Source organism: Apiospora aurea (genome assembly GCF_038362705.1).
Source record: "Apiospora aurea strain CBS 24483 chromosome Unknown utg000006l_segment0_segment0, whole genome shotgun sequence".
Lineage (NCBI taxonomy): Eukaryota > Fungi > Ascomycota > Sordariomycetes > Amphisphaeriales > Apiosporaceae > Apiospora > Apiospora aurea.
The window spans coordinates 4,512,113-4,529,139 of record NW_027117393.1 but is presented as its reverse complement, the minus strand read 5'-3'; the positions used below and the strand labels follow the sequence as shown (position 1 = coordinate 4,529,139).

Sequence of the window (17,027 nt, the reverse complement as noted above, 5' to 3'; positions counted from 1 at the left end):
TTACGATGGCGGGGTTCGAGTTTCGTTTTCGAGGGGTTCTTCTCGCACGTAGTTTGTGCGCGTTCGTTTGGCTTTTCCTTTCCTTTCTTTTACGTCTATGCCATCAAATCGATTTGTTCATTGTTTGCCAAGATGAATTGATAGACAGAAGACAGGCAGAGGAGAATCAACGTTCGCTTGGCCAACCAACAGTTCATGTATGTCTGGGTCCCTCATGCTCGTGCTGTACCTTATCTAAAACAGTGATCGAAGCTTCAAATTGGAGCTTGCGTACGTACCTGGGACGCCCAATGATGCAATGGCCATAACGACCCCCCAGCAAGGTACATCAATGCTCCGGTTGGAGTTCTGTTTGTTTTGAGTTGCATGTCGCCATCTCCAAATGTGTATTGATCTATGGTGCCAACGCGTATTGGATGTACAGAGCCCTCCATCTACACAGACCGTCGTCTTTTGATCACATTTTGGTCTGCATGGCTGACTGGAAGAGAACAAAAATAAAACAAAAGCATCTGATAATATTCAAACCTCTGACCAACGGGAGTTGCCGGATTGGCAGGCCGCCTGGGCCAATAGAAATTCGAGCGCTTTTGGGCTGTAAGTGCTTTTTGGAGGCGTACCTAAAATTTACATGCTCGAAAGTGGATTCCTGAGGCTCAATTCACTCCAACGATTGACCGGCATCTCCAGCCTTCACTCTCAATTCAAGTCGTGGTACTCCGTAGTCAAGTAACCAAATAAACCACGGAGACTCGCTTGAGCCGCACACATTCCCCAACACGACAGAATGAAGGTCCTCGAGTCCCAGGCGGCTTTGCTGACCAACCATGAGGTCTACACTTTTCTCCAGAACCAGGCCAGGGAATACCAGGAACAGAAGCGACGCGGCCCCGGCAACTTGGAGACACTGCGTAGAGAGGTATGATAATCGCACACACCATCACCCCCGTAACTGCTTTCATTCAAAGTTCTGCTCACATGTCTACTGTAGCTGCTCCAATACCTGAGGAGCGAAGAGAACCCTCTGTCGCAGGAGCCACCAACTTACGATGACGAATCCATCGCCAAGCTCCTGAAAAGGTTGCGGCCCTATGAGATTCAAAAGGGCGAGATGGTCATGATCATGAACCTGCGCCCCGTCAACATCCCCATGCTTAATGCCGTCCTTGAGGATATGGAGGAGCGCTTCACCGCCGAGGAGCAAGAAGACATCGTCGCCGGTGTTGAGGAGGTGCTCGGCAAATTCCCGCCCAAGGCTCAGGAGGAAGGAGATGTTATGCAAACCACCGAAAACGGCAGTTGAAGGATGGGAATCAGTGATAGAACCAGTGATACTACTCCTTTCGACACATGAAACACGCACCGGCCTGGTAAGTTCTCACTCATTTGGTCTCGGTGTTCTTATTGCATGCTAATATCTTCTCAGCTCACCACGCAACCCCCTTCACTCTGGCCACCGTCTGCAGTCTTCGTCTTCATGGCCGTACTGCAGATTTCCTCGAAGGCCAACTTGAACAACTCCCCGGTCACAGATGAGCATTCCACATACTTGTCAGCTCTCATCTCCTGGGACACTCTATATGCCTCCTGGGGATAAAGAATCCCGTTCGGATCCGTCTCGGATCGCAGGTCACGCTTTAAACCGAGGACTATTATGGGGAGGTGTGCCTCGATCTCTGCGTATGTTGCGCGAACCTCGTTGATCCACTGGCAAAAGTGAGCTTAGATACGAAGGTAGATCAGATCGACTCTGTTAGAAGGGAGACGGGGCATTGGAAAGGGGCTTGAGGCCAGGCATAAATGAATCTTGCGTACAATGCGTTGCATATTGATCATACTCAGCCTTTGGCTGATATCATAGCAAATAATGACCACATCCGGGCGAAGCAGTCGCCAGTTCTCTGGACTTGCCGTATCGTAGAACTCGAAGCGAAATTGGGCATTCTTTCTGCGTGCTTCAAAGACGAATGGTTGATCAATGTCCCGCAGAGGCGCAATTTCTGCCCTCCCTTCCAGAGCATCGCTACCTTTGCTCGTGCGTCTATGGCTATCAGCATACTGTATTGGAGCCGAGAGCGGAGGCCATCATCCACTTACGCGAGAAAGGACGACTTCCCGACCTTCTCGTCCCCCAACAGCACAATTTTGATCGATTCGGAATCCATCACGGCATGTAAGGCTACTGTAAATGCCAATCGCGTCCGCTTCTATCTCATGTATCTAAATGCTTGGTTGATCACGATTGACGTAGCTCTGGGGGTTAATAGCGCAAGCCACACGAGGTACAGGCACAAGGTATCGATAAGCTAAACAACCACCCGCAGCCAGGCTGCCTCCAAAATAGAGTGCGCCACAAAGTCGAGCTCCATCTTTTCGCATTTGCTAGGGCGGTTTCTACGACTAATAAGAATAGAGGCTTTTGTGACTCTTACACCAAAACGTTGGTATTGTTAGACGCCCTCCTCTTTGCTTGTATCCTCCTTACAAGGCCAAGTGCATGTATGAAGGGTCTTACTGGTCGACCTGCCACAAGTCGACTGTGCTATGACCGTTGTTTCTCCACAAAATCACTTCTTGGGCAGCCGTCAAAGGTGACGAGCCTGACTCGGTGTTATACTACCACAGCCGCAACTCATTCCCAGAATTTGACTTTGCGACGGCAGATGAACATGGATAAGGCCCCGGAGTACAATCGCTGGACCAAAGATGCCCTCATCAAGCGCATCCAGGCTTTAGAAGCTGAGAAGTCATCATTATTACAAAATGCTTCTTCCACTCAGCCACAGGAGTCAAATTCCGAAGGTGGTGCAGTAGCGGCCGCGGATGATGTGCCGCCTCCGAAACCAGTGAAGAAGAAGCCGAACCGCAAGATCGACCCGTCCAAGTACAGCACGCGCCTGGTCGCCTTCAAGCTGGCGTACCTGGGCAAGGCCTACGGCGGCTTCGAGTTCCAGGCCTCAGCAGCGCTCTCCACCATCGAAGAGGAGCTGTGGAAGGCCCTGGTGAAAGCCTGCCTGATCTTCCCCGAGAACCCAGACGAAGTCCGCTTCGAGGCCTGGGACTACTCCAAATGCGGGCGCACCGACCGCGGCGTGTCGGCGTTTGGGCAGGTTATTGGGGTGCGGGTGAGGAGTAACCGGCCACTGCCAAAGAAAAGGGGTACCGTTCCGGAGGAGGGCGGCCAAGATGGATTAGCAGTCACAGATGAGACCACACCGGCTCAACAAGCGGAGCCCGAAGAAGAACTCCCAGAGGAAAAGCCCTTCGACGACCACACCGACGAAATCCAGTATTGCCGGATCCTAAACCGGCTGCTCCCGCCCGACATCCGGATCCTGGCTTGGTGCCCCAACATCCCTCCCGGCTTCTCGGCACGCCACGAGTGCCGCGAGCGGCAGTACCGCTACTTCTTCACGCAGCCGGCCTACTCGCCCGTCCCGCACAGCCTCGAGAACCCCAAGACGAGCGCGCCTGGCGGCGTCAAGGACGGCTGGCTCGACATCGACGCCATGCGCGCGGCGGCCAAGAAGTACGAGGGCGCGCACGACTTCCGCAACTTCTGCAAGGTCGACCCGGGCAAGCTCATCACCAACTTCGTGCGCCGCATCTTCGAGTGCGACGTCGTCGAGGTGAAAGACGCGGCGACGGCGCTGCCGCACCTGAACCAGGAAGCCTTCCGGTCTTCTCACCTTGCCAATACATCGGAAGCGTCGTTCCCCAAGGTCTACTACTTCCACGTCCGCGGCTCCGCCTTCCTCTGGCACCAGATCCGCTGCATGGTCGCCGTCCTCTTCGCCGTCGGCCAAGGCCTCGAGCCCCCCTCCGTGATCGACGAACTGCTGGACCCGGCGCGCCACCCGCGCCGGCCCAACTACACGCTGGCGAGCGAGTACCCCCTGGTGCTCTGGGACTGCGTGTTCCCGGACCTGTCCGTCACCGACGCCCCCGGCGCCGACCCGGCCGCGCCCAAGGTCGACACCATGGACTGGGTCTACGTCGGCGAGGACAACCCGCTCGCCAAGCACGGCGTCTCGGGGCTGGTGGACCAGCTGTGGCAGGGCTGGCGCGAGCGCAAGATGGACGAGATCCTCGCGGGGCAGCTGCTCAGTCTCGTCACGCCCGGGCCGGCGGGGACCTCGAGCGGCGACATCGCGAAGCGGCTGGACCGCAAGGCGCCGCAGTACATGCCGCTGAGCCAGCGCGTCTTCGAGGGCGGCGACCGCGACCGCATTGTGGGGAAGTACTTGCCGCTCTTGCAGAAGGATAAGTTGGCGGCGCCCGAGGATACGTACGATAAGGAGGCGCGGCGGAAGGGATACAAGGATGCGGATGATTGGCGCGCGGCGCGGGCGAAGAAGTGGGAGGGGATTCCGCGGCAATTTGATCGGCCGGCGGTTATGGAGGAGGGTGATGAATAGATATGAAAGGGGGCGAAAGTGATTATGTTGCGTCACACTTGAATTGCATAGAGGCTTTGGCATATAGCACTCATCTCATCAAGGGACAAATGATTGGGACCTAATCTTGAGACACCAAATGGTAGTGATATGTCTAATAGTTTGTGTTGTATTTGCTTGCCTTTATACTCTTCTCGTCACGACCTGTCTCGAATCTCCTCGCCGCTATTCTCCTGCACCGACGCCGGCGACTTCTTCCCATCTTTTGTTGGCGAGCGCCGCTTCGTATCCTTGAACCTCCTCTTCTTCTCCGGCTGCTGATGGAACTGCTGATGCTCCCCAACACCCCCTTCGTCGAACAAACATCCCCGCACCCCGCGCCACACCTCCTCGACGATCTCGCGGCGCGGCAGCAGTTTGGGAACACGACCACCAACCCCTCCTCGCCCTCGACGACGACGACCAGAATGTAGCGTACCCCGAACCCCCAGAAGGCCTCGTTAATCAGCACGTCCCGTATCTTCTCAGTGGGAATGAACCGCGTCGGCCCCCCTCCCGCGCCCGCCCCGGCGCCACCACCAAACCACCCCAGCAAAATCGTCCCCGGCGACGAGCGCGTCTGGATGCCGAGCCCCCTCAGCACCAAAAGCCTCTCCTCGGCATGGATCCGCCTCAGCGCCACATAAATAGCCCCCCCACACAGCGGCACCAGCGCCCAAGACGGCGTGCGCGCCGCGACCTCCTGCGCGAGGCGGCCGAGCGGGGTGTGGTACAACAAGAACTCGTGCTGCGCCGCGGGCAGGAGCCAGAGGTGGCTCTGCTGGTAGGACGCGAGCGTGAAGAACTGGGTCCAGTATTCCGCGTAGAGCAGCAGGGCCGCGCCCAGCGCTAAGACGAGGCGCAGGACGCCGACCGCGAGGAGGAGGAGGCGCAGGGCGGGAGTTGGGTTGCGCGGGTACGTCGAGACGGTGAATTCGGCCGTCGTGGGCGAGGGGCGCCGGACGTGGAGATGGGGGGCGGCTGTGAGCATGGTCGGGGTCGGGTCGGGACGGTTCGGTCGGCGCGATTGGTTTTGTTTGCGAGTAGCAAAAAGAATTGGTAAGGAAGTGATGGGTTATTGCGATCTCATCGTCCTTGTTGTGGGTTCTCGAGAGAGGCGTTCGTTACTGGGGGTTGCGCTGGATAACAAGCAGTAGTAGTGGTGGCTCCTGTCAGATGTTACAACCTCTTTGGGTCGCAGTCGTAATTGTCCTCTTGGAATCTTGGGCTTCGGGGTCCAAATGAGTGTACGTGTACTTCCGCCGACCAGTCCGTGATTTCATTAATTGACCAAGCGAATTAATAGCATGGTGGATGGTAGTGTTGTCTGAATCCCAAGCCTCTGGTAGCTAAGTGCGTCGTAGCCCAGTAACATTTGCTGGCGGCATGCGACAATGACGGGCTGCTGTCCCTCTATCTGCCAATTGGAGCTCCTATCAGCTTATCCATCTACCTAGATCTTATGGCGGTAGCTTATCAATTGGTCCCTCAGCCGGCTAAACTCCGGTTAAAACAAATGTAGTCTACATAGGTGCCAGTAACGGCCGTTTCTCTCGACTGTAATGGTCAAATTGGTCTGAAGGCGCTTGCAATTCTTAACCCGCCAGTTTTCCCAATTCCGTAAGATCCCCCGACTGCGGCGCCCAGGGCGAATGCCGCGGTGGTCTTCACTGTCCGCTTGGGTAACCGGCGTGTACAGTAGGCCCTAGGAAATGGAGAGTACGCTTCAGGGAGGTTTCACTCAGCAGAGTGTCTCCCCCGTCGCATGGCGCTCTGGATCACGCTCGCTCGGGGATTTGGGCTAGTGGGTTGAGATGGAGTGGTCAACTCCGATATTCTTTTTTTTTTTTTTTCTGCTCTCTCTCCCTCTCCCTATCTATCATCCATCATCAGGTTTGCATTGTACATTGCATGCATGTTCTTTTTGATCTTCTGGTGTTGTCGGCGGCTGCAAATGAGAAAAAACAGCTCTACAGGCCTGACTCGAACACTCGACCTTCTTTTTGCTATGTACCTCTCTACCACCTTCCGACTTCGCACATCCACCCACATATATACAGTCTCTGAAAAGCCATACCGAGGTCTCTCCGTCCCAGGTCTTCAAAGAAACGGGAAATACGACAAGGGCATTCACTACCTTCGGTGCTCCCTCTGTTTCCTCTCGATAAGATGGACACAGTTTTGACAAGGCGGGGATGATGGTCCAGGTTGACAGTACGTCGCAGACTAGACGGACGGTCACCATATAACTGGATTTTCGGCATTTAGCAGGGGACATTAATTCAACATTGGCAACTGCCTCTGCATGATGACCTCTGTCCATTGATACGTATAGAGACCTATCCCGAGCCCCGGACGTAGGTGATTTCACTTATACTATTGTTGGAAATACTCCATGCGACCACTATTCTGGTTAGTCCAGCCAGGGTTGTTGGGCAAACTACAACCGTTCCCCATTGATAGAGGTCAGGTCGTACATAGAACACTACACATTTCGGCGCTTTCAGCAAGGATTATCGCCATACGTATAGAGTCCCTCATTGGATTATCAGGCTCAGGTTTCACATGCGGTGCTGGCACCGCCAGATCCATCCATAAACCATGGCGACGGAGACCAATCTGGTACGTCCAATATCGCAGCCGTCCATCAACTTCACATGCTGCTCTGGCCTCGACTATTGCTATCTTTTGATACCACAGCTGGAATGGACTCTCAGAGTCGGTTCATCGAGGTCGCCAAGTCTCTGCGCTCAATTCTCCTGGACCACCCCGATGTCAAATCTGCTGGTATGTCTATTGCCTGGTTGAACAGCTTCACCGATGCCCTAAGTGTCTCTCTACAGGATACGGGGTGCGCACACCGAGATGCTTATCTGATCCACGGCGATGCCTCTTCTGCCCTTGGAAAAGCGTCCAAGGTGATATATACGTTTGTGCGCCATACACTGAGGGTTCCTTTACTCACGACGAGAAATTTGTCCACACTTGGTTAGCGAATTAGCATGTACCTGCTACCTCCCTCCCGACTTCGCACGGCCACTAACGACTGCCTATGCCAACAACACCACTTCTACATATCGCATGTAGCCAATCGCTGCATTATTGCTAAGGAGAGTCATTGTACGATGCGCATTACAGTACTTCATAGCACGAAACTAGAATCTCGATTCCTCAATATAACAAACTCCTTTCATTCATTCCACTACCGTGCCTATCCGATCCAAAAACTAAAATCAAAAGCAATAAAAACACCCTCAAGGTATTACCTGACAAGGTGCCGTGAGGCAGCGTTGTAAGATGGGGATAAACTCCACTAGGACTCTTCTCCCTCTTCTCTCTCTTTGGTCATATCGTGAGAATGTGTGCGTCCTGGGCCAAGGGTTCTTTCTCCTGGCTGTAGAAGAAGTCCCTCGATGCCCCAGGACATCATACACATTCTCGTCGTCATCATCGTCAATCCGGCTTTTGCGTTTTTCTCTCTCCGGTATTCCCCCTCTGTTTTGTATAAAAACATGTATTTTGCCGAGCCCCTGTCTCTCTCTCTCTGTCCAATTTGTGTTAACTGTATGCAATCAACATTCTTCCTATATCCATATTCCAATCCCATCCCTCCCTCCATCACTGGGTGTTTTTCGTTTTCCTTGGGGCCCTAGTAGTTCCCGCCCATCCAGGCCGTGTGGCACAAAAGTTTCCTCTCATCAATCATCAAAATTTCCCTGCCGCGTTGCCGCGAGCCCAAAGGCATGCTTCCTTCATCATGAATTGATGTCAAGGATAGTATATGAAGTATACAATGTGGGTGTGTCTGTGTCTTCTAGATTCGAAGAGCAGAAGGAAGAAGTATAGTAAAAAATGCAAAAATGTTGGTTCGGCCGTTAGATGATAAAAAATCAAAAGAGTACTGAGAGACGATGATGCTGAAGAAGATGATCAAAATCCAATGATGAACAAATGCTGTCGTTATATGATGACTGATGGAAGATCTGCACCGCCTGTTGCCAGTTGGTCAATCTGCATGATTTCCTCATTCTTCGGGCGTAAAAAGATATAAAATGCTGGGAGAGCCTTGGAATGAACCAAGCTCCCCCCTGGTCGTGTGCGTATAGAAAAGGTATCCTGCTGTACGGATGACGGAGGAAAATGGTATCAATCCCATAAATGAGCAGGATGAAAACGCCGGCGCCATGCGAAGGAAGAGGAAGTAGAAGAATGTACTGAAAGAAATAAGAATAGTTCTGCGTCTAGAACATCTCGCTCTGGGAAAGACCAGTGCCCGAGTTCTGGCGCGTGTGGTACGTAGCCCGGACCTCGCGAGGGTGGCGCTCAATCATGGAGTGCTGCTGTGGCTGGCCGTTGTTGGCATCGTTGTTGGGCGTGGGACCCTTGTAGCTGACGGGAGGCAGGACGCTCTCGTAGGGGGAAGTCTGCTCGGGGGACTTGGTGCGCTGGCCGAGGGCCGAGTTCGTGCGGCCGCGGCTGGCGGACCGCATGCGCTCGGTGGCGCGGCTGAGTCGCCCGGCGATGCTGTTGTCCTTGTTCTCGGTGACGCTCTGGCTGCGGGCGTGGCGGGTCTGCGGGGGCGCGATGATGGGCACGTCGGCGTCGCTGGCCGGGAGGACGGAGGGCGCGGCGTTGGTGGTGTAGTTGTTGTTGTCGTCATCGTCCATGACGATCTCAATGGTGCCTTTGCCGCCGCCGTTGTAGACTTGGGGCTGCAGCCCTGGGATGGGGGGCAGGTGGCGGGGGAGGCGGCATGGCCAAGTGCTGAAGCTCCCGTAGGATCGGGGGTGGGGGAGGCGGCGGCGGGATGTGATCATCCCGGGAGGCCCGTCGCGAGTGTCGACCACCTCCGCCAAGCATCTCGTCGATGCCTCGGATGGATGCTTCGGGGATGCTCATCTTTCTTGCCGAAGAGCCATTTCTCGAGTGGGACTGGAAAGAAGGCGGTTGCTGATCCTCAATAGGAGCAGACATGCATCGCTGGATCATGGGGCGCGATGGCGGGGAGTAGACGGTAGAGGGAAGCAGCGTCAGGGGCGACGGCTCCTTAGCTTCCTTGGCTGGAGACTCTGCCGCGGGTTTGTCGGGCGACGGCTGGCCAGAGGAGGGAGGCGAAGTCTTGGTCCACTGCGACGGGATTGGCGGAACGTTGGGCTTTCCCTTACTGTCGCTCTCAAACTGGAGCCTCATGGCCTTGGGGGTGGCTGGAAGACCGATGAAGGGCCTGTTTCCGCTTCGCATCTGCGAGCTTCGGGTGGTGAAGTCGGCAGTAGCACTTCTCTGAGGAACATCCTGAGGAGGCGGGGTGGTATGGGATTGGTTCAACTCGAAGGCAGTGGGCGGGCGAGACACAATAGGGGAGAGCTCATCCGGGTGAGGGATCGCGGGGGCCATTGGGCGCAGCGCAAGGGATCGGCGGCGCTCCTCTAACTCACGGGCTGCGGCCTCCTTCTTGGCCTGTCTCTCTGTCAGGATAGACTTCATCGCACCCGCACGAGCCGGGTCCTTGTAAACCTGCGAAGACAGCGGGGCGGGGTTCTCCATTGCCTCAAGTTCCATGGGAGTCTTGACGCGTCGCTTCCGGCTCTCGGATCGATCGCGGCGGGAGACTGCAGGAGAGTTGGGCTCCTTCATGCCCCGGCTGCGGTTGTGCCTGTTCCTGAAGTTCTCCTGCTGCTCCACAGCGGCTTGGTAGTCCTTCTCATCATCGGATCCGAAAAAGTGGCCACCGGCGGACATGGGCAGCGGCGAGGAAGGCGACCGCATCATTGAGCCGTCGTCACGATCGTCACTTCTTCCGCGGATCTCCAAAACCAGGGGTCGTCGCTCCGGACTCCGGCGTCGCGTATCCCGGCTCGAGGTACGGCTCGAAATACGTTGGGCCCTGGGGGAGGCGCGTCGAATCTGGCTCGACTTCCTTACCGTGGAGGGCTCTCCGTTGTCGATTTGCATGGCGACAATCGAGTCTTCGCCATTTCGCGGCGTGCTCAGGTTGAGGAGGTCTTCGGGAGACATGGGAATCGGAGAAGTGGGGGAACGCTTAGCCGGCTTGGGGGTATAAGTTCTGGCGGCCCCGCGGCCTCGCTCGGAGGAGGCGTCCCGTGTCGACTTCTCGCGGCTTCGGCTGCTCTCACGGCTTCTTGCACGGTGGTCCTCGTTACGGTGCTGGCTGCTGTCGCGGCTGCGGTGCCTTCTAGAGGGGCGCTGGGCAGCATCAAGGCTGGAGATGTGATCGTTAAGGCCCCTTGCGACGGGCGGATGAGCTCGGTGATGGCTGCGACCGGCGCTGGATTGCGAAGTTACTGAGCTCGCGATGGAGCCGGGACCACGACGTCTGGTGGGCCAGTGGAAACGAGTGGACGAGGCCACCGATTGTTCCGGTGAGGTCACATCACTCATGGCGGCATCCATGGACTGAAGCTTCAAGTCAATCCCGTCAGGCACACGGTCCCGAGCCCCGTTTCGGCTGGTCCGGCCTTGGGTCATCAAGGCAGCAAAAGACTGAGGTGATGGAGATGGGGGCGGGGGATCCTTCCGTCGGGAATGGACGTCTCTCATCATCTGAGGGCTTGCAGTAGCGGCTCTGCCCAGAGACAGACCGGCTGCGTACTGCTGCTCATCAGACGAAGACTTACGGGAGTGATGGGCGCGACGATGTTTACTGCTGGACTCTTCCACCGCTACTGGTGTGGGAATTTCGGCACCGCGAACCTCGCCGATGGAAGGCAAACGTTGGCGGCCGAAACCACCAGGCGTGGTTACCCGCGCGGAGCTGGGTGTGTTGAAGGCGCTTCGCTGAGACGGCTTGATGAAGGCCGTGGCAGGATCATAACCACCGGAAGGCGATATCGCGGACTCGGCAATGGGGGTGACGCCTGCAGCGATCGGGGTCTGTCCACCATCTCCCGCGGCGAAGAACTTCGACTTGGTGCTCTGGTCTCCGAAGCTGGTGATAAGCTTAAGGGCCGAGGTCTTTGCAATGCTGCGTTGCGGTCCTCGGTTGATGCCAGGGGGCGACAAAGGCGGGCTTAGTACCTCCGGAATGCTTTGGTTCAGACTCTGGAAAGTGACCTGGGCAGCCGATGGCGAGGCCCACGGCTCGGAAGACTCCTGTCCAGTGCATGCGAAGCAGCGTATGGCGAGCTGCTGCTGGCCGTGCAACACGGCGAACTCCCCCATTTCTTGATGATCTGAGCCTGGCGTTCCCAGACGTTGGGGAAGTAGAGGCAGAGCAGAATCAAAGCCTCCATGAAGCGTTTGTGCGAGACGTAGATCTCAATCGCGTCGTTGTGGTCACCCATGCCAATCATAATAGTCGCGGCGGCGTGTAGATCTCCGCTCTCCAGTAGACGCTGAACATAAGCTCGGCCCAGCTTGTGCTGCGAGGCTTGACCACCAATGCCGCTCAATGCCAACAACATCCAATCGGAAGAGGTCATGTTCTCGGACGATGCCGCCATGACATCGGCGTCGATATCTCCCAACCACTTGGACAGTAAGATCCGGCTCGGGGAACCTTGCGGGTGACGAGACAACTCGTCACGAACGAGGTCCTGGATTTCCTTGTTCCACCCGAAGATGATGCTGAGCATCTGTCGCCGCAGATCCTCATTGGTCAAGCGTGTTTGGTCCACCAGTGGTGCTCGCTTATAAGGGACATCATGCAGACGGCTCCTGGTGAACTTGAACAAGTCATGAACCTTTGAGTCATCCGGGCTTCGTGGTACCTCGTTTCGTAGGCGGGATGGGCGATGGCGCGACGGGCGCGACGAAGAAGTCATCGAGGCAGAACTGATGCTGCTAATGGAGTAAGCATCCTTATCACCGAAAGGTGGTGGCTGGGCCGATGATCGGAGCGAAGACCCTGCGGAAATGTAAGTGTTCTCCGTCATCCCACGGGAGAGGACTGAAGGCGGGTGGCGGCCGCGGGTGCTAGACCCTGCAGAGGACTTCGAGGCAGTAGAGGAGGCATGGCTGCGGCTCGAAGCCGGGCTAGCCGACATGTATCTCTCCGGTTCAACAACCTCCGTGGTCACCTCTGCGCCCCGCACGATCCTCGCCAGGGGAGACATGTGATCATCATCGCTTTCGGAAACCTCCGAGTTGATGGGGATAGACATCGATTCAGGGGCGGACATGGAATCCGAGTCGGTGGCAATGATGACGACGCCATGCTCGGACTGCTCCTCGATCGAGACTGGAGGCGACGGTGGCAAAAGGTTGGCAGGGTGCTGTACGTTAGCGACCATCTGCGATGGCGTGTTGAGGTCGAACTGCTGGACAGTGTTGTTGGCGCCGAGCGTGAACAAGGTCGCACCCGGGCCGTAGACAGCAAGCCCCCTCACATGTTCAAGTGTCGGTATGCTGTCATAGGTGACGTGTTTTGTTCGGACATCCCATGAGAGGGTTTCGCTGTAGGGAAGTGTTAGCCAGACAGGTTCCTAGCTGTAAGCGCGCGCGTATATGCCGTGGTACATGCGCAATGGAGGATCGGGCAAACCTTTCAGAAAACTGGATAATGCGGCCGTTCTTGGACCAGCCCATCCAATTGGGAGCATTTTGATAGTTCTCGGTTCGCTTCAATATCCGGACCACTTTGGCGGGATCGTCGCTGCTATACGACTTTGCCACACTCCAGACCCGCAGGTCGCCATCGTTCGTCTGCACCGCCAGCATGTCCGACTTTTGGCGAGATGAAGAGGCATGCCACGCGAGGTTGACAATTGGCGACGGGGCCCTGTTCGTGCTCAAGTTGTGCAATATCGTGAAGCGTGGTTGCAAAGTCGCAATAAGTAGCGAACCATTTTGGTATCTAGATATTCCATTAGTCGGTCCAGGCCGTGCATTGAATCCTCGCGGGCAAAACTCACCCAATGGCGAATGTCCGGCAATCTGCCGCTGGGGCCAATGCCGTTACGGAGATCTGGTCGATAGTCCTAGCAGATATATGTTCTGATGTCGTAGGCTCGAACAAGATAATATTTCCTTGTGTGTTGCCTGGTGGTAGTGTTAGTAAACCGATGGCCTTCGAACGTGGTATGAAGCATAAACCCACCAAAGGCAACGTTGCCATTGCGCATCCAAGCAGCGCATGTCAGGTTCTCATATGAAGCGAACCGCGCAACTTCATCTCCTGTCATCAAGTCCCACACGATGGCGGTCATATCGGTATCGTAGCTCACGACCAACCGGCCAGCACCAATATCGCTCTGGGTATCGACTGCTAGCAGCTGGACTTCAGCCGAGTGGCGGGAGAACCGCCTTTCTATTGTTAAGCTATCATGGTGCGCAACAACAATCGAGTTGCCCTCTGTCTGTCTGTCAGTAATGCTATGCGTGCAAATGGGATATATCGACCAACTTACGTCCATATAGCAGCATGCCGGCAGTTGCCGCACATGGCTCGAAGTACTTCATAAGCGGTGTTGGCGAAGTGAAGTCTCTTGGTTCTGCAACCGTCTTGCCCGTCCTTTGGGAGGATTTCGCGGACGATGCGATAGATGTGTGGGGGTGCCGCGGCACCGACGGATGGCTCCTGGACGACATGGTGACGGCAATGCTTTCCTATACCAGACAGTAAGCATGTTGAGTTGATACTACTGAAGCCCCAACCCCTGGATCTGGCGTGCCAGCACCAGGCACGACCCAATGGCTTCTTATAGACCCCGATGAACTCCCGCAAACAGGATAGGGCGACTGACCTTCCGGCGTGCGACCTTGTCTTCGGAATGGTATCGTGAAGTGACCTAAGGAAGCGGGGACGCTACACAATACGGGATGCGAGCATCACACGCTACACCCAACTGCCCGTTCCCGGGAGCAAAGTCCCTCCTCGAGTTCGGTCGGTGTACCGACTTTATGGGGTCAGGTGTGCAAGCCCAGGCGACGAGAAAGGAAAAAAAAAAAAGAATAGCCGGTGGATCGCAGATGCGTATCAAGTAGCACGGTAACGTGCGGCCTCGGAATCCGGCGTCGGTAGAGGCAAATTATGTCTTTCGCTTGAGATGCTAGAGGAGGATTAGAACAACGGAAAGAAGAAACAGACACACTGCTTGGGGGAGGATTAGGTTATGTCGCACATGGGTATGGGTAATCGGTTATCGCCTCGTGGGATGGTGGTGCATTAGTGGTGGTGGTACTATGGTTGATTCAAAGTGGTGTGCCGGCGCTTGTCTTGCATGAAAGGCTCGTGGGTTGGAGGCCGGTTTAATGCAAGAGAACACAGCGTGAGCAAGCATGGGACGGGAGGCAAGAAGCAAAGAAGGGGACCGATGAACAAGTTTCAAATCCGGGGGTGCGAGAGAACAATAAAGTGAGTGTCCTCTATCGCCGTCGAGGAGGGCCAGCGCCTAGGGGAGAGGAGTCTTGAGCTGTCAATGGTTCGAGTTGCATATAGCAGCAGGGCCAAATCTAGAGCGGATACGGTCCGGCTAAGCCAATGTCTGCATGGGCAAGCATGGGGCAGGGGTCTGATCAGCCATTGTATGCCGGGCCGACAGGGGGGAGGGCAGGGTAGCGAGGTAGTCGAATTGCCTTTGAGCCTGGAGAAGGACGCTGACTGGCTACGCTGCAGCGGCCCAAGACATTGGAGGCCAGAGAGGAGCTTGCGAGGTATCCAGTCTTGGGGATATAATTAGCCTCAAGCCTCTGGTGCATTGTGGCTCATGTGTGCCTTGATAAAGCAACCTGCTTGCTGCTGCTCGTCACTTTATGCAGTCTGAGTTGGCATGGCAAGACAAGATTTCGTTCCCCCTTCTCTATCTGACCCGAGGTATAGCGAGAGGGAAGGAGGAGGGCGAGGGAGGCAGGTCGGTCGGCACGCAGGCAGGCGGAGGCGAAGCAACGATCCAAGGTGAGCGAACGAGCATCTATTGATCCCACAGCGCGATGTCACTACCCACCTATGCTACGAATGAATCGTACAGACAGATCTTCGCACAAAGGACGCAGCGCTACTACTACGCAAAGGAGCTCCGCTGATATCCTCCGGGATTGTTAGTTTCGAGTTTCGAGCTCGCTCGCCGTCCCCTCAGTCAGTAACAACTCGACTGTGGCCCGCCCCAGCCAGCCAGCACTCGTGACAATCTCGCCAGCTAGCGGTGACTGAAGCGACTGGAGCCCAGGCGGTATCGCCGGGATCATTTTGCACGACATCATTTCCGAAAGAGGGCGAGCAAAGGCATTGTATGGCTGAAGCTGGCTTGTCTCGGCCGGGGCAGGTGACTCCCAAGAGGGCTCGCTAAAGGTGAGCGTCGGGGCGTGAATGGCCAAGATTGCAATGGGTTCGTTGATCCCCCCTCCGCTTCGCCGGGTTTACTGGGTTCGCTGGGTTCGCTGGGCTGGAAATGAGCAGCTATTGTATCAGACTGCCCTGCTCGACCGATTCAATGGGCCGTTTCGCCATTGTTCAGTCATGGCTGCTGGGGAAAACGGTCTGGTTGGGCAGAGATGGCTGGTCTGCCAGTGCGTTGCTGGGAAAAGATTGGTAGAAAAAGGTAATTGTTGCTGCACGTCGTTCCTCGCAGTAGCGCCGAGGTGCCGTGGATGGGCGGCTACGGGCGCGGATTGGCTGGCGGGGGTGCAGGGATGCCTTGGGGCGGACCGTGATGATTGGATATAGTCGAGCTGCTAAGGGCAGACCTGGCGGTTAACAAATACGTGACCAGCGCCCTCGTTGGCTGACCGGTGGGCCGGGGTTTGATTTTCGCTCGCTGGGGTTTTTTTCTTCTCTCTCTCTTCTTCACTTCACACTTTCCTTCCTTCTGGCCCCATCGAGCGAGAAACAGCATAAGCTTACTTATTAGCTGCGTCCTGAAGAGGAGAAGCTCTCCCTCCTTCAATGTCCTTTTCGCTCGCTGTCGTAAATGCGCGTGGCTTGGCCCCGGTGGCACAGGTGGGAAAATAAAGATATCACATAATCAGTCATCGTCGTGCACGAGCCAACGCACCACCGATTAATCTACATGGGTGGGCCCTGCCTGCCTGTTCTGGCTGGATTTAGAAATACATGGATGGATGGAGTTGTTCTTCTTCGAATGCACTGTTCTTCTTGGATGCAGTGCACAGCCAAATAAGCAACTGAACTGCAACTGCAACTATCTGCGCTCTGCCCTGCTTCGCCAACGTCTGCGTCTATACTTGCTCACTCCATCCCATCCGCATGCCCCGAACTCGGTCTAGAAGATGAAACCCCCAACAACCTGGAAGGGAATAATGCTGGATGGCCGTCTGGTCGCTCAAGGGTTCGTCCGCCTGCCAAGCGTTCCCACCCAGGATTTTATTTGCTTCGCTGCCTACCCCGCCAAAAACGACATCGTGGCTCGCAACCATGCGAAAGCACTCCTGATTGAGTAGTACTGGGCAATGGCTGCCGACGTATATTGCAACAATGCTCTACTTCGCGAGCCACGACAGTGTGCACGATCAGAGGCGTGGCATAGTAACAGAGGTCTCACATTGTCCTGCATGCAAGTCGACTGAATTGGGGAGTCATGGGAGTCATGATGAATTACTTGCGTCTCTCTCTCGCTCTCTCGGATCTGTACCCAGGTAGGCACATAAATACCGGACATGGCTGGCAAGGACGGGAAG

At 55.7% G+C, this 17,027-nt stretch overlaps 5 protein-coding genes across 5 annotated transcripts; 2 read left to right on the top strand and 3 right to left on the bottom strand.

The window, feature by feature from the left end:
• Positions 1-787: 787 nt before the first annotated feature.
• On the top strand, positions 788-1,303 carry PG986_010002 (uncharacterized protein; the record flags this gene model as incomplete). Its single annotated transcript, XM_066846224.1, has 2 exons — positions 788-919; positions 992-1,303. 2 exons carry the CDS (start codon positions 788-790, stop codon positions 1,301-1,303), a joined length of 444 nt encoding a protein of 147 aa, XP_066698622.1.
• Positions 1,304-1,422: 119 nt separating this feature from the next.
• PG986_010001 (uncharacterized protein) lies at positions 1,423-2,165 on the bottom strand (the record flags this gene model as incomplete). Its single annotated transcript, XM_066846223.1, has 3 exons — positions 1,423-1,707; positions 1,816-2,041; positions 2,098-2,165. 3 exons carry the CDS (start codon positions 2,163-2,165, stop codon positions 1,423-1,425), a joined length of 579 nt encoding a protein of 192 aa, XP_066698621.1.
• Positions 2,166-2,669: 504 nt separating this feature from the next.
• On the top strand, positions 2,670-4,418 carry PG986_010000 (pseudouridine synthase 3; the record flags this gene model as incomplete). The annotated part of the gene is made up of 1 exon (XM_066846222.1): positions 2,670-4,418. One exon carries the CDS (start codon positions 2,670-2,672, stop codon positions 4,416-4,418), a length of 1,749 nt encoding a protein of 582 aa, XP_066698620.1.
• Positions 4,419-4,594: 176 nt separating this feature from the next.
• On the bottom strand, positions 4,595-5,427 carry PG986_009999 (GPI-GlcNAc transferase complex- PIG-H component-domain-containing protein; the record flags this gene model as incomplete). The annotated part of the gene is made up of 2 exons (XM_066846221.1): positions 4,595-4,711; positions 4,762-5,427. 2 exons carry the CDS (start codon positions 5,425-5,427, stop codon positions 4,595-4,597), a joined length of 783 nt encoding a protein of 260 aa, XP_066698619.1.
• Positions 5,428-8,677: 3,250 nt separating this feature from the next.
• PG986_009998 (uncharacterized protein) lies at positions 8,678-13,982 on the bottom strand (the record flags this gene model as incomplete). The annotated part of the gene is given in 7 exon segments (XM_066846220.1): positions 8,678-9,141; positions 9,284-11,493; positions 11,508-12,848; positions 12,937-13,248; positions 13,307-13,433; positions 13,492-13,746; positions 13,802-13,982. 7 exon segments carry the CDS (start codon positions 13,980-13,982, stop codon positions 8,678-8,680), a joined length of 4,890 nt encoding a protein of 1,629 aa, XP_066698618.1.
• Positions 13,983-17,027: the final 3,045 nt, after the last annotated feature.